Source organism: Argiope bruennichi, chromosome 3 (assembly GCF_947563725.1).
Source record: "Argiope bruennichi chromosome 3, qqArgBrue1.1, whole genome shotgun sequence".
In the NCBI taxonomy this organism is placed as follows: domain Eukaryota; kingdom Metazoa; phylum Arthropoda; class Arachnida; order Araneae; family Araneidae; genus Argiope; species Argiope bruennichi.
The window spans coordinates 3,820,530-3,848,529 of NC_079153.1; the positions used below are offsets into that span (position 1 = coordinate 3,820,530).

A 28,000-nucleotide genomic window follows, 5' to 3' on the forward strand; every position below is an offset into this window, starting at 1 on the left:
CGTCTTCACTCAGAAGGTCCATTGTTGCCTCTTCCAGGTCATCTTCGACCACCTGCTGACGTCATCCGTGGCCGGAGGCGGAAGAGAGAGTTTTGCTTTTTTAACTCGTCTTCGGTTTTAGTAAAACGCTAGTTCGGTCCACGTTCAGTTACCGGAGGATGCTTGTTAAGGACTTAACATGATGCTTACGGTAAGTGACGCTCTTACAAGTGGTCGGCGCTTGGCTTAGTGGTACCCGCTTAGTGTGCCGTTTGTTCCTTACTACAGCAATTAAAGATCCAGTGCTGGAATTAGTTGTTGACTTGAAAATTTCTGCGTATTCGATGGCGGTATGGATTGCTTATACCTAAACAGATATTTTGGATTGAAAAGATAATGATTTTATTTTTAAAGTTGTGATGAAAATATTTCTTTTGGTTATATTTTATATATATACTCATGTTTAATTTTAATATAATTCCATTCGATTAAAAATTATAACAAATAATTTTTCTGCCTGATTTTTGTGAATTTTGAGAAAAATTATTCTTATTAATTTTATGAGACGGATAACCGTCTCTAAAACATTTTTTGTTTTCATAAGTGGTAGCAGAACAATTTTATTATATACTATAAGTAGTGGAAAAATAACTTTGGTGTCAAATTCTTATGAATTTTGTAAAAAACGTTTGTAAATTTCACCGAGAAGAATACTTTTAATTTTAACTATATTCAAATGAAAAATAAAACTATATTTTCTAGTGCCTTCTAATGCGTAAACAATATATCATTTTTGAATTACTTTCGATTTCATTTTTTCACATAATAAGAAAAATACCTGATAATGAAAAGGAATCTCCAGATAGTGAAAAATTGTTAAAACGTATAAATTACCTCCTAAACTTTCTGGCAATTTTGAATAATTTCTCCGTTTAAATTATAGAATTATAAATTCAGTAATTTGGGAATTCGAAATTCATTGGTTTGTTAAACTCTTTTGATAATTTTAAAGCTGTCTGTACAAAAAGTTGAAGCTAAATGCATATTTTATTATTTTTATTTTACACTTTATTTGGTTGCATTTATAATTTTATTTTTAGTAAATTAACAATGGAAACAATATTTTATTACGAGATTCCCTTAAAAAATTTCCCCAACTATTATAATTCGATTTTATATATATCAACTAATCACAAATACTATTAATTTACAAATTATATAAATTCTTTTTTTCTTCTTTCTCACTTATTATTGAAAAATTCTTAAAACCATTCGGGACGGCGCATTGTTTTGGAGACCCTCCTCAGATTATCGAATTGCAGTCATTGACCATGTGGTAAATGAGTTAAACCCTGCAATTTGTATTGAAATTTTTATCAAGGCTATTTTTAAAGCATACTTAATAAAACTCATATTTTTTCACTAAACTGTCTGAATTTCAAAATGTGAAAAGATTCAAATAAAAAAACAAATTTATTTATATTTAAATTACAAATTCATTTATTCCTTAAAAATTTAAAAGGATAAAATAAAACAAAAGGAATCATTCAAATAGATGTAATTTTTTTTAGAAATCCTATTCATTTTCAAAAAATTAAATACATGAATGTCATATACAGTATTGCAGTTACGTTGTAATGTAGTAATTATTATTAAATGTCTTTTTAAAAGCATTCATTTAAACTAAATGTATTTTTTTTAAAATTAAGAAAATTTAATTCAAATGCTTTAAAATGTTCTATGTATTCTAATTTTTACTTGTTATTACCTACAAAAATGCTTTTGAAACAAATATAAGTATTATTTTGCTTTTTTTTGGTTCAAATGTTAATTTCAAATAGTATTTTTATCAATGCGTGTTGAATTTTTATTTAAATTTTGTATTTTTTCTTTTCAGTTTTGTATTATATTGATTTTTAAATGTCTATATGAAACAGAAATGAAAATATCTATTGAATGTTATTTAGCATATGAAATTAAGAAGTTTATAAATCTTATTCACTTTCCATAAAAAATTTTAAAAATTGAAGCTATTTAATATTTTTTAAACAAAAATACTTATATCAAAAAATTTAAAAATTGATTTTTGTCTAATTATTGTTTTCATTCTGCACTCCCCCCTATTAAACTAAGTATTATCCGAGAATCTAAAAAATAACGCAATTTAGTGGGGCCAAATACTGACTCATTGTTCTACAAAATTCAACTTATTTATCTTTAATGCAAGATTTTTACTTAATATTAATTTCTTATTTGTTCAAATTTATGAAGGATTCTTAATTTTGATGACTGAAAAATGTATTTGTTACTGACCTCCATATTTTTTTCTCTTTGTTAATTGTTTACTAATATCAAATACAATATTTTCTTAATTTTGATGTTCAAGGATTGCTACCAAATATAAATTTATTAAATAATTCCCTTTGTATTACATACCTTGATTTTTATTTTCTGTTTAGAAAAAATATAGCAATTTTCAAACATTTATAATTTTTATGAATTCTTACGCTTAAACCTTCTGAAAAAGGAATTTTTAAAATGTTGCCTAACAAAGTGTGAGCGTGAAAAGACAATCGATCTAAAATACAGCAAAGTAGAGAGATGAAATCGGACATTTAATGTTTAACATTGACAGTAACGTCTAAGCTAAAACTATCGGTCTGTGCTCAAGACTGTGATTCGAATGTCGATCTGCAAAAATGTTTAAGTAAAATCCTCAATGAGAATATCTATATCCATGAGAAATGTTTTTTCAGTTTGCTAAAAAACAAGACTAAATAGCGTTCTATTATAAATAATAATTTTTTTTTTAATTTTGTGAATATCTTGGAAGTTGAATAAAATGTTGCAGGAATTTAAGTTCCAGCTTAGTTTTTTTATGTGCGCTTTACCGCTTTCTTTAGAGAAATCATTATTTTATCGTTCTGTGAATTATTTTGAATTTTATAAATAGAGTGATGATGATCATTCATCTTTATCTATACTTTTCAATTACAATTTTTTAAACTTTTATTTCCGCATTGATACGCTCTTATTTCAAAAACCTCTTACACTCAAATAAATTCCATTTGTTAAAAATTACTTTAAGCATTGCCTTTTATCTGCTAATGACATTTCACTCTTCTGAGCATTATTCAAGAATTCCGCTGGAGTGGCGTGAAAGTTTGGATAGAGGCTTAGGTGGCGTCTTCGTCATCTTACCGTGGTTCAAATATACAAAATAGTCCTAGTGTTGCTTTAAAACGCGACATTAATATAACTAAATTAAACTAAGCCAAGAATTGGTTAATTTTGTTACACCATAAATCGCTACTCGAACTCATTCAGGAAAATTTATGGGCAAAGATAAGTGGAATTAGTAGGGAAAAATCAACATCTGATTAAAAACCCTTACAAAGCTTATTGTTTTGTCGTCACAAAGTATGGTAATCATTAAAAAATTTCGGCAAATCTGTAAACTTTAAACCTTCTTGGACGTGAAAGAATGCATTTCTGAAATTATACAGGTTTAATTTAGTTATATGAACGTCCCGTTTTAAAGCAACACTAGGGCTATTTTAAGACGGACCTCAGAATTTAGAACGGCGGTCAGATAACGAGGACGACGCCTGAGCTGGCAGTTCCCTCTCCAAACTTCCACACCAGCGGGAGGACATTCAGCCAGACGGATTTAGTGTGCAACAGACCCGCTTATGCGACGGTTCTTCGGTGAAATCGGGACCCGAGCCTGAAATCCTCCAGCTACGAAACCAAGACCTTACCAGCAGGTCATCGCTGCCGGAATGATGAATAATTCATCTGTGAACATGATAACTCAAAAATGCTTTCAGCTAGAAGAATAAAAAAAAAAAGATTGGCATATAATCTGATTCTTAAAATGTGCAGATTTCTTTCAAATTTTACAAATCGAGTAAAATCAGTTGACTCGATTTGTTTTTCTGGCTGTCCGAGCACAAATGAACAGTTTGAAAGGATGAAATTTGATACGGCATCTAGAGTATAAATCCTTATCAAATTTCAACTCAATTTTGTCAAGATTTCAAATGATGCTTGCTTGCTTGTCGATTAACAAAAAATAACTGCTAAATATCAATGAAAAGTTTTTTTCCTGCAGTTTAAATTGGAAAAAATTTTCTATAGAAAATCATCTGTAGAAGAATTCAAGCCTCTGTATTAATTACCTTGAACTACGGTATAAGCCATCTAAAAACAATGAAATGATTTGCATTTTCTATAAAATTTCTATAAAGTTTTCTGGAAGCAAAATCGCATGCAGCTTTAAATGATCATGATTCACATTCATTTTATTAACTTGTAGTTTATGAACTTGTTCCCTAAACGGAGTAAATTTCATGCTATTAGTTCATAAACTAAAAAATTTAGCGAAAATTTTTAAAATTTGATTAATAATATTATTAGCATTTTAAAAAAATATATAATGTATTGAAATCATATGATTACAATTAAAAAATTCAATCTAATCATATGTTCAAGTGAAGAAAAATATGCACAGAAAATAGTATGAGTATAAAGATTAGAATAAAAATTCATAACTATGTTTTGATTTTTAATTTTATTTGAGCTTTGTACATGGACTGGAAAATTTTTGTTTGACTAAAAAACCCTTAAACGCGCCATTTTGTGCAAGCCAAAAATGGCGCGTCACGGCACTTTGATTTCGTCTTTGTTTTCTGATAATGCTTCGAAAGACCGACTCAAATGATTGCAAGAACATACAAAGAAGCATCTTTGTTAACTCTTTTTCTCGCATGGATTATCAAACACAGATGCGGAGAATTCACAGGATTTTGCTGCATTGTTCTTCTACAATGTTTGTTTGGCCGGGCACGAAACCCGCCATCTTAGAAAAGAATGTGGATATTGTATTTTACGATTAATATTCCAGATTCCCTGAGCTCATTTAAACTGGCCTATGAATAGCTTGAAAAGTTAGAATGGCTCTATTTATGGCAATTATTTAAGTGTAACGATGTTTTCCGGTTTATGAATTCAAATAACTATTGAATAAAAGTCATAAAATGGTCAAAGAGATGAAACCTTTAAAAGGTATTGCCATTCGTTTTTTAACACCCTGTTTGATCTCATATTTGTCTCTCAATATGGAGATCTTAATAAAATAATCTTTCTTAACTTTGAATATTATGCTATCAATACTATTTAAACAAGAATGTATAAATTATAAACATAATTGATATATTCATTTGATAAATAACTGTCATTCGGCAAAAATGATCTAATATATAATTTTTTGTAGCTTGAAGTATTACAATTCATTTGTAAATTATAAAATTCAGCTTAATGCAAAAATGCCCTTTTAATTGTTCCATACGGTTTTGCGGACTATTAATGGTATGACTTAAAGTATTGTATTGCTATATTGTGCATTATAATAGTGGTAAATGAGAGTCTCTTAATTTTTCATTTGTGAACATCCTAGTTTCTCATTATCTTGCAAAAGGACTACTTTTAGGTCAGGGGTGAAGTCAATGGGGGTTGCGAGAGAAGCACTAGCTCCCTCTATCGGTTCTATTTTCCTTACTCACCTTCCCTTCCCCGTCAAGGCAGAAAAAGAAATATCTTGTTGCATATGGGGAGGGGGGGGGATCTTCATCAAAAAGAAATTTTTGAGATATCCTCCTTATTAGCAACTTTTCTTTATTTCACCAGGGACATTACCAGATCGAAGGATGCGAACTGATGTCCTGGATGCTGTCAGGCCTTTGTAAAATAGTCACCAATATTTTTGAAGACAGATAATATCATTGTTTTTCGAGAATGGTACTGGAACAGTTCGAAGGATTTAAAAATTGACGAAGAGAATGTATATCATATTTTAATAGAATTGGAACAGCGCGTTTCTCGAGTTGTTGACGAATTTTACGAAACGGACAGATTGATCAAATCAGTGTCATGAAAGAACTTTCATTATATTTAGAATTATAAAAAAACGTTACCGTGGTTCAGAATTGCCTTCAAGTTCTGTGAATTTTAAAATGCATAATTCCCCGCCGAAAAAAAAGCAACTACTTAATAATAAGTATTCAGAAAGCCAAATTCGGCTGCACTAATATTAGTAGAATTATTAATTTATTATATTTTTATATTTCCAATTAAACGCAATAAGTTCGTTCATTTGTGGTTATGTATGCTTTGTAATATCATATTTATTTATTATAATTTAATGTTTTTTGTAATGGGAAATGTATTATTGGATATATCGATATGGACGGAAAACTGCGTTATCTATTTGTCGATATTTAAATTATAGGCATTCGTCTTGCTTAAATATATTGCATAGTCTCTAATAGTCTTGCATTCAAAACTTTTGTGATGAAAAAAAAATGTTAAAATTTTATTTAAGAATGTTACTAAAATATACAAATAGCACATATTATTATTATTATTATTACTATTTCAAAGATTTTTAATAGGACAGTCAGATTCTATTTCTGTGTTTCGTTTAAGCTAAATTTGAAATAGCTTTCATTATGAAAACAGAATGACACCATTTGATGATAACTTTTACTATGGTGGAAGGAAATTATTTCTTTGGAAATAGATTCGATCCATATAATATGCTACATAGAAAACAGAGTTCTTCTACTGATTTTGGCAATATTTTTACACCCCTGTCACTCAGCGAGCTACTCAGCCTGAAGATAAATGGACATTTGTCGAACATTTAAGACGGTCATCACTACTCGTCTCCTTCCCTCTCCATGCAAAAGGTTACACCCTCCCATCGAGCAAGCATTGGGCAGACTCTACTGTCCGTTTCAGTATCCTGAAGCTGCGTCTGCAGACTCACAGGTAGTAGGAACACGGCTTCAGACGAGCATTTTTCAACGATTCTATCTCATTGAGGGGTGAGACGCGGAAGGATGAGCGCATTGTCGAAATTTCCTTTATTGTTAAATGTAAACATCTCTTCTTTTTATCTTTCCTCTCACCCCTATTTTGTGGAATGAAAGCCATCCTAACGCATGCACAAAAGCGCGGAGGATTTTGGAATCCGTTGGCAAACAATATATGGCCATTATTTTAAGCTTGGTACGGCTTTTTATTATTTTCCTTCTCCTCAACTCTATCCTTTAAAGAAATATTCCTCAGTGAAATGGAGAGTAAATGGATAATTATAAAGTGAATGCGGATTTAAATTTCGATGCATTCATTTGGAAGAGAATGTATTCTCTAAATTTTTATTTCCCGTATCTATTTTATGAAAAGATTGCCTTTTTTTCTGCTGTTGCTGCTGTTAAGTTGTAAGATGCATATTTCTTACACCCTAAAATGTTACATGAAACTGTCCAAAGCCTACAAATGACTTAGATTCAATATATTCTCCTTTCTGGAGTGGAGGAGGAGAAGATGAAATAAGAGAGAGAGTGCTTCCTACTTCATTTGGAAATATATTAATATTATTCATCGAAAAACATTCGTCACTTTTGAATGCATTTTTTTCCTGTTGATTTGCAATGGACTTGTTAAGGATCACAGCTCAGTAAACATTCACTCTCAGAAAATACTTCCTTAGTTTCTGAATGAACTAATGTTTTTATTCATCCTATGAATGTTTCTGTTGTAGGATCGCTAGGACTATCATAGAATAATTCTTTCTATATGTCTCCGAAGAATAATCATAATAACCGATTCGAGAGCAATCTAATACAAGAAATTCAGATCAGATGTTGCAAAATTCAGAATTCAAGAATAACTCAAAAGGCAAAAACATGTCAATGAAAATTTCTTTTTTTTTTTAACTTTTTATTTTTTATATTAACTTAAAAAAAGATTTTTTTTCTTTTTCTTTTTTTTTTCCGAATGTTTATTCTTTTTTCAGACTTGAATTTCATTTCATTGAATTGATTCTGAAGATAATTAGAAAGTTTTGATCTGACTTTTCAGAAGCTAACAATACTTTTAGATTGTACGCTTTTTTTTTCAATACTAAAGAACAATAAGAAAAATTAAAAGGAAGGCAATTAGACATATTATGTATTTTATTTATTTATTTGCACAATGACTTTTATTTCTTTAAAATAAATGATTTTTTAAAGAACAGTTTCAGCAGTATTTGTCAATTACTTATTTACTACTGCGACAATAGATATTTAAAATTCACATCTCTTATATATTTTCTCGAACTTCCGTGAAAAAAGATTCTCGGTAAGTTCTTCGACTCTTTCTTTTACGTTTTCCCAGAGGAAGAAGGTAAAGCATTCAATCGCGATTATATCGCAATAGAAGAATTGAAAGGAACTGCGTGGATGAAAATTCATGCATAATTCATCAAAAGAAAAATAGAAATTGTAAATAGTTTCATTTACGAAGCTTTGTCTTATCCTTTGCAAATCGAGGATTGAAGTTCGTTATCGAAAATAAATATTGTGGGAACGCAAACGTAGCCTCTAAATGATCCTCATTATATCAATACCATGCCGAACGCATAGACATTCGGGCCAAAAGCAATAGACTGACGAAATATATTTGTAAATAATTCGATTCAAAACAATGTATGAATCTGATGAAAAAAGGTTAATCCATTATTATTAGACATGCTTAGGTTGAGTAACATACATTTCATGTATGATTAGGTATTGTGATATAATAGGATTACATTTTTATTACAGAATCATAAAAATTTATTTTCATATGTATATTTATGCTCAGTTAGAGTCCAAATATTACTTGAAGTCGAAAATTACGTTTAACCATCGAGGTCAAATTTAATTTTCGAATAAATGGCATCGTCAGCGTAGGATTAAAAGCTTGAGGTCATTCTTTCATTATAAAGTGATCATCAAATGGTTTACCAAGGCTATAAGCTGCCTCATTATTTTCATTAAAAGGTATCTTCGGATTACTCGAGCGGATTTTTTTCGTTGTTGTTTTGTTTTGTTAATAGGAAACTGAATACCAAAGTTGTTATTTTCTTTCTTGTCATTATTTTCAGAGTAAAACCGAAGCTACTGTTAGTGAAAGAACAAATTGGTATTTGCCGAAAATTACCAGTTTTACCACTATGCACATATAAATAGTTCTAAATATAATTATAATGCAGAGTTATTCGAAACGATTGCACCGATTGCAAACGATTACAACTTCCTTGAAATCATAGTCAAATTTTTTTAAAAAAATGCCGCTTTTTGGTCACATGAACAACTTGCATACGGGTTCTATTTCATTATCATGTGAAGTGAACTCTAGGTTTACTTTCTCGCTCACTTTTTCATGAAAAGAGCTTTAAGACAGTCGGCGAAAGGAGCGTTAAGAAGTGAATAATATTTCAATGAAATGAAGACGTAAGAAATAATCTGTGAAACTTGTTTCATAACACATCTCGATTGAGATCCCAAGATTAGCACTTTTCTGTGATTGTACTTCGCTAAGGGATGTAATCAGAAAGACGAGCAGCCATTATGCTTCCTGATTACACGAATAATCTGACTTCACCCTATTGCCAAATGTAAACATTTACTTTCTTCTTTTTCCCGTTTACGCCCCCTTTTTATGATAAAGTAAACGTTTCCTGTCGCATGCACACAAACGTGAGAGTTTCTAAATCGAATAATAAATAGTATATGATAGGAAATGCTTTACAAACTCGGAAATCTCTTACTGAGATTTCTATATCACAAGAACGGAAATGTACGGAAACAAAATTTTCGGCTTTTTTTAGTCTTTTATTCAAGTCTTTTCTTCCAATTGAAGTTTACAAAAGAGTTATAGCCCTTTGCATTCGGTGCAATAACTTTGGATGCGCATGCATATTTAAAAGGAAATACTGAATTAGATAGAATTTAGTTTCAAACACCAGTTATAGCCTTTGGTTACAATACTCAATATTTAAAATGAAAGTTTCTTAATTTTTTAGAATGATTTCCTTTGCCCTGAGATTCTTTGCTCCTCAGTTTTAGACGTTGACGAACCCGAGCTCACAATTCGGTATGCCGGATTGGGAAAAGGAGGAGTCTTGGACAAAATTGAAAGACATAATTTTAGTAAAATTCGAGACAATAATTATCCTTAAGAAATTTTAAAAATAAGGAAATCCGAAACAGTTTGTGGTGATCCTGCTTTCATCAAGATGACATCGTAGTTTAATCTGCGTGTTCGTGTAAGCGGATGAATCATGGGACGCAAGAGTGACTAACAGCATTTGTATTTTCTTTCTTCTTCCAAGATTTTTATGCATCCATTAAAGAGTAAAAAACTTCTTCTTGTTTCCTTTAAATAAAGATGTTATTTTTTTACGCCGTCATTGAATTAAATATTATAGGCAACATCCATATTGGTGACCCGGATGTGATATGAACTCATAATCTTCTGATCTGGAGTCAGACGCGCATCCACAAGTTAGAAAACGCATAAATATGATTTCTTTTTGTTACTCTTACTATATTTCTTAAGTTCTCTCATTCATCTGTATTGGTCATGTCAAGTAAATTCTATTTTATATCCAATAATAATTAGAGAAGAGAATTCTGCAGCAAACACTGTTCTAATTCAATTTGGTCAGTATTTTTACAGAAGTTATTAAAGCATAAAATCGGGATATTTAATTCAAATATGCGATATTTTTCTCAATTTAGGACTATTTTCTAGAGGAAGCAAAATCCGATGAGTCGAAAATCGTCTAATCCTAGCCTTCTGCTTATTTTACATGCATGGAAAATACAAGTTAGTTGTATACATAGAAATTCTTTAAAGATACAAACATTTTCTGAATAGAAGATCTTAGGTCTTCGGATATTCTCTAAAAATGAAAAGTTATTTTAGATACATCCAAGAGATGATTGCTCTTGAGATTTTGCTCTCAAAGCGACGCGAATCACTAGGAAAGATCAAATATAGAAAGAGGAAGTTGGAATCCCGGTCATAATTTGTTGTTTTTGTTTTGTTTCATGAAAGAGAAAAACTCGAACTTTTGCTAGTTCGGCAGCTTTATGGGACTCTCGATGTTAGTTTGTTCGGATGTTTCATCTTAAAAAGTGGAAACCGTTGTAATTAAATATTGAGAGGTGCAGGTAAAACTAAGCATCTTCAAGACTCATAAATTAGGGGGACCTTTCATGCTAGAACGAAATTCGATTTGTTAGAATTAGACGGCGTTGAAAAGTATTATATTATGCATAAAAAGAGTTGAAAGGGTATTATTTTTTTATTTAAAGTTGAAACTAATTAACTTTTTTAATTAGATCCTAAGTAAACCCATAGAATTTCATTTACATCCGAACTAAGAAGTCAGAATTTGAAGATTTCTGACTGCCGGAAGCATCTGGTTATATTAAAATATTCATCTGCAATTGGGCCTCTTATGGATTTTCTATATATTGTGAATGACAATGATCGTTGACTACCAAATCATAAATATGAAATTTTTATTGAAATACTTAGCAAATTTCTGAAGGGCTGTAAGAAAATGGAATTAATTGTTGTCATTATACTTTAAAGCATAATTCGGCTTATAGCTAATTAAAAAAACTGCCTTTCTTTTCCCTCTTGATTTCTTTCTCTCAAATATCTTTTTTTTTTTTTTTTTTTTTTTTTTTTCCAATTTACGAGCTAAAGGAGATTATGGACTTCAATATTCTTCATCTTCTACACACAGAATCTTAAAACGTTTGTTGTTTATTTTTTCTTTCCTGTGGAAAAACAGGATCCGATTTTTTTTTTCCCTCTGAAAATTTTGGTAAAGGCTCCATAATTAATTTGAATTCTTTTCGATTTTCATGGAATGGAAATGATTGAATAAATAATTTTAAAGAGCTTGCAATAAATGAGTGCTTGGATAAAATGAATCCATTTCTTTAAGTTAAAGAAAAAGAAATATTGATGTAATAAGTAATATATATATATATATATATATATATATATATATATATATATATATATATATATATATATATATATATATATATATATATATATATATATATATATATATATATATATATATATATATATATATATATATATATATATATATATATATATATATATATATATATATATATAATACATGAAGATCCAAATATCTTGACATAAACTGCCACTGATTTTGATATGAATGATTTGCTTGCTTTCCTCTTCTAGAAATCTAAGTTGTTTAATAGAGTATGACTTAATAAATACTGAAGACAAATAAATAAAGTAGAAACAGTGTAATGCAGGTGTTAATCAACAGGGAGTTTTTAGAACGTAGCATATCACTTCCTCAGTCAAAGAGGTCATCAGACGTGGACAATCATTGTCAAAGGCAAGAAAAGTGTGGAAAGGAAATCAATCAACATGGGATATTTATATTGCGAGGTATTTTCAGTACAGGAAATATATACTATTATATTACACTCCAATATAGTTCCAAAGAAATTTTAATGAAATATTTATTGTGTGAAATACCATAAATCTTTTCTAGAATAAAAAGTACTTCTTAAAAACATCATTAGGAAGAAACGGTAACAGTGAAGTAATTTAAGAACTATTTATTTGCAGAATATACTTCCTTTAATTTAAAGAGGTCAACAGGTTAGGGGGACTGTTTTCGGATGTTTGGCCGTTCCCTAATGACGGAAAAACAACGTCAGCGTATTCGAAAGTTGAACTAGACTGCCCTTACTACTTCGATTAACGTAAGCATTAAACAGTAAACTTCTGCGTGGAGTTGCTATCAAGAAGTGGAATAACAGCGGGTTTCAAATATAACAAGATTTTTCTTTCTTTTTTTTTAAGATAAAAAAACTGGTTGAATTTTTTGTGAGCTTTAATGAAGTATGTTTTCAGTTAAAGATTTCCGTCTATCTCAGTATGGCTTCAGTTACTGCGCTATTATAGCACGGCCTAGTCCCTTCATTCAACAATATGATGCAAAAATCTCATTATTTGGTAAATCCCTTTTCAGCTTTTATCATTCGCACTTTAATGATTTAATTGTTTTGCATTCGTGAGATCAAAATCGAATGAATTAAAAAAAAATCTTCGTTTGTTTCTGAGAGTTCTTTAAATACTAAGAAAATTTTTCCTATAATTAAGATTAGATTTCGTAAAATAACTTAAAAAGTCTTTTTTATATATATATATATATATATATATATATATTTGCTCTTTTATTTAACACATAGACACAGGATGTAATAATCCTTGTATAGCAAGCTTAATGTGCAAATTACAAAGCATTAGCATGCTTGTACAATACAAAACGATTGCAAATGCATGTTTGAAATAAATTGTCGTTAAAAATAATTGGGAAACAACTAAGCAGTCTTTTTTTATTAATCCTTTTATTCATGATTTACTAGAAAGTGATATTATTATTTAAGATTTTAAGAATATTTCCTATTATTTCTTTAAAAAATTCGGTTGTTATGCTTTTTTTCCCTAGAATTCACATTTTTTAAATATAATTTTTAAGTTTCCTTGCAATTTTAAGTTGGTAATATTTTATTTTTATATCTGTAACTCAGAATGAGTTTTGAAACTTTAAAATACTAGAAAATAGGTTTAAATTTATTAAAGTTTAAAGCTTTTCATTATTAATTCAGTATCAAAAGAGGCAAACATTTATTGCTGAACATCAAAAGATGGATACTTCAGAAAGGAGACTAAAAGTCTCATGGCTTTAAAAAACATATAATAAACCGAGAGAAGAGAGAGATAAAGGAAAGGAATTGCAAAATTTCAGTGCATTACAGTTGATTTTGTTAAGTTCTGCAATTAGCACATCGAATTCAAGTTTCGCCGTTTTGTAAGGTTAAATGATAATAGAAGAATTATAACAGAATGCGTGAATTAAGACAGTTTCAGACTTTCATCTCAAAAGAATTTGATAAATAAACTATTCCATTTTAAATTTCTGATACGCTGGATATTTTTAAGAATACATCATAATCCAGTAAGTATCAAACTGTGAGTATCCGGCTCTCTAACAACTCTCAATTCTTTGGCGAACCTCTGAAATTTCAGTATAAATATATAGCCTGATAAAATTTAAAAGACGACAGCAATTGCGCCGATAGATCAAAGTATAAAAGTAGAGAAACGCACAACACTTTAAATAATGAATTCATTTTCATGACAAATGATAAATTTATCTTATTTCTTTAAAAAATACATGTAAATGATAAAAAAATTGCTAATAATTCACCGAAATGTTGGGCTTATTCAGAATTATGAATAGTTACGCGCACATAGAAACTGGTAAAATTGTAATTATAATAAAAAAAAAAAAAAAAAAAAAAACTGAAAGATTTTTGAAACACCGAGACAGTTATTTTCTTTTGCATTAAACCAGGTGCGATTTTGATTCAAAAATTGTTTGGAAGCTATTCTGTTAGTTACCGAGTTAATTATGAGTGATAGCCATGCCTTTAAATTACTAAATAAAAATGAATATATAAATAAAATGTTATTATTATATCAGAAATTCATCTGTCAAGAGGGTATATTTGTCATTGATAATATCGAAATGAATTATTTCGTTTATATCTGAAACGTTTTTTTTTTCTAGAGAAATTGATATTAAGATGATTTTTTTGTTTGTTTGTTTATTCCAATAAGTGCAAATGCAGCTGAAATTGTTTATCTCGACGACGACCCCTCCACAAAATTCCCCGTCTCTTTCTTTCTTTCTTTCTTTTTTTTTTTTTTTTTCTGCCATGTGACTTCAGAGGGTAAAATAGGGAAACGACCGACCGATGCTTCTTATATCTGTTTAGCAAGTATTGGGTCGGAGAACTTGTTCTGGTGGGAAGAAAATGAAATGTAATCTTCAGTACAGGATCTTTCGTTCTCACCTTCAGAGATCTTAGTCCAGAACATTGTCAAGAAAACTATTGCACTGGGTCTCGGAAACTTTTACGGACTCCAAGAGCTGAAATATGATTATAAAGGTAAATTTGTTGAGATTCTAGAATTTTTTTTCCCCTTGTACTTGACTTATAGCTATATAACGTAGGCAAAGATGTTTCATTTAAATTTTCAAAATTAGTTCAGTTGTAGTAAATCAGTGCATCAAAAATGCCAAAAAATAGCGATTTTATTATTTTAGCGGATAATGAAATTTGGTCATTTTAATAGAAAAAGAAATCGATTCTTAAACAGCACTTCATATCTTCGACCAAAAATATCGGAATAGTGTTTTTATTTTGCTTCTAGCGGATTTACAAGGCATTATAATAAATGCTTGATTTTATATGCTTGATCTTTAAATGTTATCTGTTTGCTTTTCGATTTCTTTTCATGAATTCATATAAATGTATCTATTACAGAATATGATATTAAAATTTGAAAATGCGATAGTTATTTTTTTATTAATGAATGAATCGTATTTTTATATTAAAACTAACAAGCAATAACTTAAAAAAAAAAGAAACTTAAACATGTGAAAGAAAATTTGTATTGAAATAATTAATTTTGATTGCAGAATAATTATTTGGAAGAGTTGTGTTTTTAAATACAAAAAGGTTGTAAAAATATTAGTAGTAATCAGAATTAGCAAATATTTTCTAAATTTGTTTTTATTTATATTAGATTTTATTTGAATTAAAATTGTAATTTGAATTAGAATTTTAATAAAGATTTGGATACTAGATCTGAACTTGAGTACAAGACTAGGTTTGACAGAATTTGGGTCTTAGAAACGAATAAATGAAAGAAAAAATTAAATTTGAGTAAAATAATTAATATTTAATAATATTTCACTCTTATTCTGTATAGAAAGCAGCAAAGTACGAAATACACCTTGCTCTAAATTATAATCTATATAAAGGCTCTTTATTATAATATAGTATTAAGGCAAATAGAAATCTTCAAAAAAGCTAGACTAAAATCAGATAGACAATTCCAAGAAATCTCACGAGCGCAATGAAAGGATCGGCGCTGACTTCAGAAATCCGTTTTAACCTTCAGACCAACAATTCTTTGCACTGTGACGGCTTTTATTCTTTTATTTGTGTAAGGTTGCAGCCTACATCAGGGTGCAAGTAAAAATGGAAAACGCCTTCACTACACTCATTTCCCTCTGCGCGTTTAGCTGCCCTTTTCAGTGCGTCTGAGCAATTTTTCAGAAATTGGAATCTCCACAATTACAGTTTGATGCTATTCAAAAATAAATAAATAAATAAAGAATAAAAAATAAAAAAAATAAGGTAATAAATTCAAGATACTTTTTTTTCAATAATCTAAGTATGCAAATATGCAAATATATAAGTTTTTTTTAAATTTTTTTTTTTAATAATGGACTTTAGAATTTAAATTTAAAAATAAATCTTGTGAGATATTTTATCAAATCGGAACATCGTGTCATCGGAATACCGAAATAATTAAAATCGAAAACTCTCATTTTCTTAACCCTACGTAATGAAATGATATTTGCATCATTTGCCACCAGTACCCGATTTGAGCTTTCTTCAATTCATTTTAAATGATTTTATAAAATATTAATAAAAAAATCTAAATCAACACATTTTTGATTCGAGAAAGATGAGTTTTCAGTAAAGAAATTTTGAATCAAGTGAAGAATAATTTAATAAAAAAAGAATTTTAAACAGAATATTAAATAATTAATAAAATTAATTAAAAATTAAATTTTTATATATATTAAATAAAAATGTTTTACTGATGATTTAGAATGTTTAAGGAGTCAAACTCGCAACTTGTAAAAATTTGAAAACCAGTTTTTATTGTTTTCTGTCAAGTTTTGTGTAAATTTAGATTATGTAAGGATATTTTTAGTAACAGCCAACAAATAAAAATTTAGAGATAATTAAAAATTTTAAGAATATTTAATATACATATTAATATTCTTAATATATTTAAAGAATTAATATTTTTAGACGCTTTTAAATCTTTTATTGGGCTTGCCCAGAAGAAAATCTCTGGTTTCAGAGAAGAAATTGAATCAAAATAAATTTATATGGTGGTGTATATACATAAATCTTGGGAAATGGTTAGTTATTTCACAACATTTAAATTTCCGAGGATATATCAGATACTTTCATCTACTTGTTGATTACCATAGTCAAAAGAATTGCATATTATATTCTCAAAGTAATTGTTATGTCTTTTTTATAAAAATCTTCTCCGAATTCCATCTTCGAGCTCATTTTCTGCGGTTAGAAGACCCATTTCTTCTATCATAAAAGACAATTTTTCTTCCTTTAGAGAACTTTCAATTTCACTTTGGTTTACAAGAGAGATGCAAAATATATTCTGAAAAAGCTTCGTATAATTTAGTAGCCGATTTTATAAGCACCGTCTATAAGAATAATTTGAGTAGAAAATTCGTTTGGTAAAATGATTAAAAATGAGAGATAATTTTTCAAAACTATTTTGGTAAATAAAACTAATCATTAGTATTTTCAAAATTCATTTTTTAAAATTTTTTAATAAAGGAATTATATATTTAATTTAAGAAAAACAATTTTTTTTAACTATATTTGCTTCATGTTAGTAAAGATGTATTTTTTCAAAATTCATCTCACAATATTTGTGATTTTTTTACCCACTTCCTGCTATTCAAGAGGTTTGCAATGTCGCACATTTGCGGATTCTTCATGATATTGCACTGTTTTAATATTTTCTGTGCATGATTATAATTTAATCGTTAATCAAGTTAAATTTCGATTTAATATCAGTTTATATGTTTTAAGAACTATAAATCTGATTATTAAACTGTGAAAACGTTTAAAATGAAAATCTCTAATAAAACTGTGTTTTAAAAATGTTTAATTTATTGAGGAAAAAACTGATTTATTGAGGAAAAAAATTGATTCTGAATATAAATTTGTCTTTTAAAGGTTTGTACTTTTACTTTTTAGCAAACAAGAAATTTGTATTTCTCGTATATGAGTATTGTAATCGTCAAAAAGTGCGAATTCGAGATTTAGACGAATCTCTACGTTTCAGATTTCTGAAAATGAAAATCAGATTTTTGGAATGATGCGTGTTTACCTATTTGATGGTTTGATGGATGTAATCTGGTATATGGATTTCAGTTTGTAGAATTCTGTCAAATTTTGAATGATATCCATTCACAGAAGGTCTGTTTCTCTTTCTGTTCGAGTACAAGTATAAATATAAAATGCAAAGAGCTAGGTAGATAAAATTTAGTATATAGTTTTAGCATTTAAAATATAGATATTTAGCAAATTTTGAACCAAATTCGTCAAGTGTTGACCGTCTTTCGGTTTGTATTTTCATATGCATGTAAAAGCAATAATTCCTAAACATTAAATTAATGAAATTAAGTATGTTCGTGTTAACTCTTGGTGTTAATTGATTGGCAAAAAAAAAAAAAAAAGGCGTCTAAAATGCATATTTTCGTAACAGATTCAGCAAACATGCTATTCATGCCCAAGAATTTTTTTAACTATTGTTCACCAATGCCATGCAGGTTATTCGCGGCCTTACACATGGTCCCCAATTTTATGCAAGGACTGGAGGATATCAGTGACTATGCGAAACAGTTTCGGGGAGACCTCCCCAGATGAGTAATTTAATTTAATTAATATTCGTTTTCGGATGAAAATATTTTTAAAATTAGAAGAAAAACATATTAATGACCAGTTAATTTCTTCTTTTACAATTCAATGAAAATAAAAATTATTTGTTAAAATGTTGAATTTTTAATAATGATATTTTTGAGCTATAAACAAAATTATACAAGCATATTTATTTTACAGAGAAATACTTCTATCAATTTTAAAAAAGCGGCTACTTTGATAATTAAATTTGATACAAACAATAAAAATATATTTAATTTTGTGTTCTTTAGAAATATTTGGACTCTTTTCTATTAAATGAAATCATTTTAAATGTCTCCAAAATTCTATTATTTTATTTTGTCTGTGAAATATTAAGCAGATTGCATTTCCTTGCTTTATGTCTGAAAAGAGTTAATTTTTTTTATTTATTTCTTATCTATTATTTTTCTTGGAAAAAAAAGGGAGGATGGGTTCCTAAATAAAGACTGATTGACGTGGCGTTGCATCTGCAAGTACAACACCGTAATGCTGCAAATGCAACACTGAAAATTCAATAAAAGACAAGAAGCAAAAACTTGAGCTTTTCGCAGCGCCTTGCCGTTAGCAGACCTCACCTCGTGCTTTTGAGGCATGTTTAGTGTCCTCTTCCAGCCTAATTCTTTTCTATAATCGATGAGTTTAGTTTTAAACTTTTATAACAGGCTTTTTAGGAATTAAAGCTTCGCATTTTCAATCCAAAGTTTTTGCTGTTTTAATATCGGAAGCCTTTTTCTTCAGAGCTAACACATAAAAACAGGTATGATATTATTCAACATTGGTTAGGTATGTCATATCTTTACGCATCAGCAATAGCTGATTCGGACTGTAATCAAGCTTTTAATGTGATTTCAAAGGTTTCCGCTTTATCAGAAATTTCAAATGAGATTTCATTAAACAGTCTATAGAGATACTGGTTTTATTTTTGTATTTTCAAACTGAAAATTATCTCACAACTATTTGGTATGAGTTTTAAAATTTTATAAAATTATCTTTAAGATTTTATATATCAATGAAACACAAAAGAAAAACACTGCATGTATAAAAATGAAATAATTTTTTATATTACTAGAGAATAAGAATATGTATCTCTTTAATGCTTTTGTAAATATATATATTTATTTTTTTAAAAATTATAAAAGTTTATAGCATTTTTAAAAGAAACATCACGAAGTTAACTAATTTTATTATTATTTTTTAATTCTAGCACCCAGTCCTACTGGGTTTCTTTTGGTCATTCTTGATCCAATCTTTGAGTGGCCAACCTCAGATAAGCAGTCAAGAAACCAACAAAGTGTATGCCTACTCGTACCACTTCTTACACAATGGTACAACCAATTCCAAAGACATTTTAAGAACTGTCCTTGGCGTAGACCCAGATTTTCAAAATGATCCACCGGCTGGGCAGAGTATTGTGAAGACATTTTCCAGTCCAAACATACGCGGATTTTTTACTAAAGGTGTTCTGCCAGCCGGTCCCATATCCCAGAGTTACAACAGTGGATTTGGATCACGTCGAAATACCAACTCGGCCATTGAGAACATCAGAAAAGTAGTAGAGGCAAACCTTCAACCTCCAACCAACATTGCCACAGGACTGTTGCCTCCCATCTCTCCTGATATCGCAAGTGAATTTCCTGGTGATTTTAATAATGTAAATGATATTGGTTTGAACTTTCAAAAACAGGATGATTTCCCAAAAATTCCACCACCACCACCACCTCTCCCTCCTTTCCAGAATCAGGACAATTTCCCGAAATCTCCCCAAATCCAACCAATAATCCAAAATGACTTTCCTAAGATTCCAGACCCTGTTATTAATAACAATGGAGTTTCTAACGTTGAGACTTTCTCGAGAAATACTCCAGATGGCGGAAAAATAGAAGGAAAAGTCGAAACATTTTCATACAATCCTCCACCTGTAATTAACACTAATTCTAATCACCAAGAAAATGCACAAGGCTTCCGTCGTCATGAAAATGTTGTCAACAATAATAATCAAGTTACAGGACATCGTACTCAGTCGTACTTTAGACAGTCTTACAGAACCGTTACTCCCAATTTGGATTCCAATATCGCGCCTCAAAATAACAGAATCGATAACAATATAGGAAATGGAAATACTAACAATCAGTGGTGGAATGCTCTGAACGTTCTGGGCGGGAACAACAACAACAACAATAATCTTAATAAGCCTAATAACAGACTGGGGCAGGAGATTGCCAATAACATTAATCAGATTAAACAGAATCTTAACAATGAAATGAATAGGCAGTTTGGAAATAGACTTTCTAACATCAATAATAACAGACAGATAAATGCTATACAGAATAATAACAGAGGCTATAATAATCAAAATAATAATTTAAATCTAAGAAATCAACAATATTCAAACATTGCTTTTAACCAAAGAATCGATTCTTTCAGAAATCCTCTTAATACCAATAATATTTATCCTAATAATAATGCCAACAATAATCAAAACAATGTGAATAACCAATATAACAACAATCAAGTACCTAATGCACCATTTAACAATCAGAGGAGAAACAATGTCATTTCTAACAACCAAGCAGGCAATGTGAGACTCGGCAATTCAAACAATCTAAACAATAATTTTCAAAATGATGATACGGCTAAGAGAGTTCTTAACATAATTAATGATGTTAATGCACAATTAAACAATCTGAATAATAATGCGGGTGCACCAAACAACAATTTTAGATTGACATGGGACGATGACGTAACACCAAATTTCAACAGTGACTGGAGCAGACGTCAATCTGTAGGCAATAGTAGGCCCTTTTCAAATGCACATTCTGGTCCCTTAAGTAATCAAGCTGGTCCAAAACATAATGAAATTCTTAAATCTACGGTCGGCCTGCTAGGCAACAGAGATTATCCTCCAATTCCTGGGATAGGAGATCAGGGAGGCAATTACAGGAACTCTGGAGGTGGTGGTGTTGAGAAGTTTTTTGGCTTCGACAGGACTGCCGAAGGTCCAAATTCTTTCAGCAGAAATCAGCAAAGGGGATACGAGAGAAATTTCCACGTGAATTCCAACAGTGGATATCAGCATAACAACCAATGGTCTACCAACACTGTGCGACGGCTCGATGCGCAGAGTTCAAAAGCAGATTTCAGCAAAGATTTTATCGATGTATTCAGAGATGACTTCTGATTCACCTTCATCATTTGTGCTCAGTGCAATAGGCGAACATTGAGTTTAAAGTGATATTATACATAAAATAGTTTGTGTAAGAAGCCATTATAGAATCGTTTGACGATTGCCATCCGTCGTCAAGCCAATATTCCATTGGCCATGCTTATTTGTGTTTAAAAATTTCATAATTTTAATAATTCATTTTATTATAGAGTGGTATTGCCATAATATCAAAAAAGTTTTGGAAATGTTTGTTCCGATGTTTAGTGGCATCACTGAAATAAATTGTGCCAAGATATGTTCTTAAGATATAATTTTGTTTCATGTATTCTACTGAAATTTGAATTTTATTTTACGCTTATTTTTAATTATTCAGTTTATTTATATTAAAATTTTATATCAAAGCAGCCATTTAGAAACTATGATATCATTAAATAGAAACATGTGCATGTATACATGATAAGATATCATCTTTCTTTCTTTCTACCTTTTTCAATCTTAATACATCGTTAATAATTGAAGATGTTTGAAATAAAACAAAAGCCTTAATTTAGTTTAAAATCCTTTACTGAAAAGATTATTTTTGTTTGTAATCTAGTAAATTTTTTTGAAGAGCACACCTATTCTTTTTGCTAAAACTTTTATGTTAAATTTTTTTCTATTTACAGAAACCTGTAGAGCTATCCTTAATCTTTAATTTCCGAAATTTTAGAATATGATTCTTTATTTCATAAAGTGATTCATTTCAATTTGAACCAGCAAATATTTTTCAAAAACAGATTTTCCTGAAAAATCCAAAATCGACTAAACGTTTGTTTCATGAATGCATGATTTATTTATAAATAGCTCTTCTTTAAACAAGATTGCTTATTAAAATTCATGTTTGCTACTTAAACTGTCATCACATCACCGAACACCATGACTAATAGTTCCTTTCGGCAGGATAAGCCACGTACTTCAGCCTACGAGATTCTGAATTTCAGGCCGTCAAAGCTGACCTCTTGGGTGAGTCTTCAGCTAAATGGTGAAGGTTGATCTCTTTTAATAAGCAAATAAGGTGTAGGTGTTGGGTTTTTCTTGTCATTTGTCGACGTCCTTCATATCTCCATGATTCACTTGTATTGGTTTTTGTAAATCGGCTGATATTCATTTCTGTATATTTATACGAATGTCTTCCTTTGTGCGAATATATAATGTTGAATAAATACTCTATTTTTTACTTTGTCTCTTGTTGATTCTTTATTTAAAGGGTGAAGTGGTATTGAACGTTCCAAATAAACAATATTATGAGAACATAAAAATCAATCTTATCAAAATAAAAATTCCAAAAGAGAATAATCATTGAGTAATCATAGTATCATATAGAAATAATTAATGAATAGGGATCTATAAAGTGGTTTTACTTAATAAAATAAGAAACTTAACCAAATGTAAAAAAGAAAGAAGAAAAACAATGTTTAAATATTTTTATCAACTTTTTTACGTTGTAAGTGGAATGACCCATTAATGATAACCAAAGATCTGGCCTCATTCTGTGGTTGGCCATAATCGACAGTCGTCTTTTGAGGATTAAATGAATCACTGGACTTTTCAAATATTTCAGGCTATTGCCATTAAAGGAAAATAAAAATAGTACAAAAGCAAATTGGAAACTTTAATTCTGTCTTCCAAATACTGCTTTTTTATAAATCATATTTCGCATTTAAATTGTTCAAAGGTCAAAGCTTTGTGTTAATTAGCAATCAAAACAAGTAGTACGATCTCAGTGATGGTCTGACTAAATTATTTGTATGAAAAGTTGTACCATTTGTATTCTGAGTTCAAAGGGTGCATGTAGTCCAAAGTTCTTGAAGCAGCGAAAATTGCAGTGAAAATTGTCAATATTTAAACCTATTCAAACCCAATACAATTAAAACTATCGAGCATTCCCATTCTTATTATTTTTTAAATATAACTTTATAAAAACATGATTTATTAGGTTATTTAATTATTTATCTAGTTATATAAATTCAAATCTGATCTTTAAATTGCGAGTCTGAAATACAAAATATACAAAAAGTAAACTAATTATTGAACGCCGAAGCAGCCAATCTTATTAGCTCCACCGTAATGTCACCTGAATTTTAATGGTAGCTTTTGAGGTATAATCACAAGTGGTGTAACTTTTTACTTGCTCGCATACGAAATATAAATAAAGTATTGTAATTGTCAAAAAATTCGAGCTCGAGATTTTGACGAATCTCCACGTTTTAAACTTTTCTGAGTTGGAATAGTACAATTTTGCGAAATGTTTATGTGTGACAAAAGCAAGTTAAAACCGATTTGAGCTTGACAGATGAAATTTGGAATAGGGTCTTCATAATAAATTTGTAGACTTCTGTCAAATTTTGAGCAATGTTCTTTCAGAGGAAATTGGTCTGTCTGGCTGTTCGAATATAATTAAATACGATAGCTACAAAACGAAGAGAGATAGGTGAATAAAATTCGGTACGAGGAAAACATCTGTCACGTTTTGAGCCAAATCAAGCAAAGCGTTGACCGCCTATCTTGCTGTACTTACAGAAATATGCAAACGCGATAGCTTAAAAATGCGATGACTTAAATACATCAAATTTAGTATGCGATTTTTGTGACTACAAGTATGTCAGTTTTTTATTTTAATCGGTTCTGAAAAATGTGTTTAAAGTACAAATTTAATTTTCGGATATTATTAGGAGCGATCATTTGCAAAGGATCGCTCGATAGATTCAGTAAGATAGACGAATTTTGAGCTAAAATTAATATTTCACAACTGTTGAAGCCAAAGCCAATGCAAGACATTCTTTTTGATAACATTTTTATTCCAGAGTATGCGAGAAAGTTTTTGGGAGACAACTTCCGCTGATTATATTTTACTGCATAGCGATGCTTCATTGAATCACTTACATTGCAACGTAATGTTTATAGATTATCAAGAAAGATGAAAAGAAAAAAAAAAATTTTTTAAACATTTTATTATGAAGGATCGTTTGATCAAGAGCTATCAGATTTGTTATTCCGTCATGAGTAACTCATGAGTGCTTCCTAAGAAAGGGATTCCAAAATTTTAATTAGATCTCATTAGATATAAGGGTTTTAAAAATACCATTCGGGCCATATAATTGCACAAAACTATGTTTTCATAGTTAATTTTAAAAAAAAAGTTTTCAGTAATGGCAATTTTATTACGAAATAATTTTTTTAAAAAATTGATAGATTAAACAAATATATATTTAATTATATTTTATAAAAATGCTGATTATGTATTATTATTATTAGATTTATACGTATTTGCATTCAAACGATATTAGATGAATGGAATGGAATCCCTGCAATAAAATGAATAGTACATTTTAAAAATAAAATAAAAATCGATGAATCGATTCTGGAACATTATCATGATATAATGTTTCAAATTAGAGTTTCTCATCTGTTTTCAATCTTTTGTTATTTTTTGAATTTTTCATCTGCATAATAAGATGAAATATCGGAAAAAAATGTTGACTCCGTGACAAATATAATAGTTCAACAGTGTTTGAACGTTATTCAATCTTGAATAATTCAATAAAAAAACTTTTAGTTGCCACATTTTTTATAACATTTTCATTTAATTTAATTGAAACCATGGCTGACTAATAAGTATTTTCCTTTAAGTGTCTAATCTGTAAATAAAAAAGAAATACCGGATATTAAATAGGAAGTAAAGCAAGTTAGTTCCATTATCTTAATATTCATATACTGCTATATTTATAAGTTTATTGTACTATGGATGCATTTTGCACATAAAATTACAATTACAATTACTTCGGCATTATCTAAGGGAAAATATGGATTGTAATAATTGCCCTGGTTTCCAAACATTAAGTACAATAAATGGGAATTATTTTCGACCTGAAACGAAAATGACAGCAACAACTGATTAAAGCAACGAATCCGGATTCATTTTTAACGATCCATAAAAGCGTTTTTTGGATTACGCAGATCTAATTCTAAATAATTAAATTTCCTCTTGCAAGAGTGCAAGAGAAATTAAAAATATATGCAAGAGAAATTAAAACATATGCCTCTTGCAAGAAAAATTAAAAACATATTTAATTGATTTTTCGTTTAATAAATTAGAACAAAAAAAATGCTCCTAATTTCTTGATATTTTCTCTCAAAGAATCCGTTTGCCCTAATCTTCAACTAATCACTTTTGGTGACCAGTTGTTTCCCTAGGAGTATTGGCTGTATTTAATTTCATATCAACTGCTTCCATCAACTTCATGTCTGTGATTCCGCCAAATTGTCTGTCATTAAAGCCGTATCACTTTAATTGTCTTATTGAAGTCCTGTTTATTGTGTACATGAATCGGCTTTACGGAAATCGGTCCTTCGACATTATGGCACCCTTAGAAATATAAATGTGATGTTCATTCATTTTTAAATTTCGTGGCAGTATTCATCGTATAAACTAACTACTCAGATCTTAAACAGAATCCTTCTTTAGCTTTCAGCAATTGGAGAAAATCATGCTATTAAATATTAGATGAAGCAATGAGAAAAGGATTGAATGTTAGGACTATAGTGTGATCTGTTGTTAGAAACAGGCAGAAAATATTTTTTTAAAAATTGTCAGAAAAATTTGGATGATTATTAAATTTACATAATTAAAAAGACAACTATCTAAATTTTGAAACGGTGTAAAATTAATTCTTATGTGAAAAATATTTGCATAAGTTATCACAAAAAAAGCCAAAATCCAGTTAAATATTTAATGAATTAAAATTTAAAAAGATTCACTCTGAAGAGTGCATTTCCAACCACCAAGGCGCCGAATATGGTAGCTGCATATTAAACTATATCGCCTGTAGAGTGTCAACGCACACGCATTTATCTTTATTAGTAATATAGACATTCATTTATCTGCAACAGTAAATGTATAGTATTTTGGAATTTTTTATTTCTTAGAAGAAACATTTAACCTATTAGTTGATCTTATGATTTCGAAAATATCGTTTGTGTAGTTTCTACTTATTTTTCTTTCTTTCTAAACGATTATTATTATTCTTAATTTTATACTTACAATTAACATACAATTTAAAACTTTCATTTACAAAAGTGACGTCATATGTTACGATGACGTATTTCAATGTTCGAAATTGGTCATATTCATTTTTCTAAAGATAGAATTGAATTAAGTTCATAATTTTTTATTATTTAAAGTTTGAAAATTCGATAAGGAATTTTAAAAATTTCAACAAAAATGTTTATTTTTGACTGTCCAATGAAAAACTATTTTTAAAAAAATCTTTCACGCAAAAGAAAATTCTGTGGAAGAACCAATACTTAGTATAAAGTTGTATAGATTCAAATGAACATTTAAAATTGTTACTGACAGTCAAATTTAGTTTCAGTTTGGTATAGTTTAAAATTTAACTATCCTGCAGATATTTAAAAAAGGGAAAACTGCAATCATCTCTAGCTATTAAAAGGTACTATGAAATTACTTATAGTTTAAATAAACAGAAAATTATGCTCTTATTATTTTCCCATATTAGATTATTTACCTTTCATTAGAAATCTTTTATATTTATATACCTATAAGCATTGCCCGTGACATTATGAATGACAGCGAAATTAGAATCACAATAACAAAAAATAAAACTATGAGAATAAAGTTTGGAAAAATCCTTTTAATGTTTATTTTTTTAGTGATAATGATTTCTTCTAGCGAATTTACAAATGATAAAAATCGGAACAAATTCAGAAAATGAAAAGACACACTGAAAAAACACACAGGGAGAATTAAGTTAGATATCTTGCTGCAAACGATGTAGTTAGAATCTTTATTATGTAATTGTCTTTTTCTTAATTCTTGATTTCCTAATTCGGGCTTATTGTCAAATCAGTGATGAAGGAAAACTTTCCCGAAAGGCGAGTATTCATGCTTCAATAAATAAAATCTTCAAACTCGTCAAGAAAATAAATAAATGAAAATCACTGAAAAAAATTAATTTGATCATTCTTGTTTTAAAATATACAGAAATATTTAAAAATTAACTTCAAAAAATTTTGTAAAAAAGAATAGGATGAATATTCAATTTAGAATGCTGGATGCAGGAATTTTAGTTTTTTATTATGGAAAGTTTTGAATTTTTTTAAACTTCCGATTTATTCCCTCTCGGGAGGCATAATTTATGCACAAGAAGCAATGGCAAAATTTATGACCGTTCTCAAGCGATACAAGAGCAGAAGAGAGCAAAATATTTTTTCCTAGTGATTTTATACAATGAGATCCTGTTAGGGATTTCTTGTCAAC

The 28,000-nt window shown here is 29.3% G+C and overlaps 1 protein-coding gene across 2 annotated transcripts; it reads left to right on the forward strand.

Annotated features, from left to right (window-relative positions):
- Positions 1-89: 89 nt before the first annotated feature.
- On the forward strand, positions 90-22,907 carry LOC129964233 (GATA zinc finger domain-containing protein 14-like). Of its 2 annotated transcripts, none has more exons than XM_056078958.1 (2): positions 90-190; positions 19,726-22,907. In XM_056078958.1, exons 1-2 carry the CDS (start codon positions 179-181, stop codon positions 21,697-21,699), a joined length of 1,986 nt encoding a protein of 661 aa, XP_055934933.1. In that variant the 5' UTR covers positions 90-178; the 3' UTR covers positions 21,700-22,907. The 2 variants fall into 2 exon arrangements, with proteins under 2 accessions (XP_055934933.1, XP_055934932.1); XM_056078957.1 differs by lacking the exon at positions 90-190 and adding an exon at positions 14,721-14,888.
- The last annotated feature ends 5,093 nt before the right edge of the window (positions 22,908-28,000 follow it).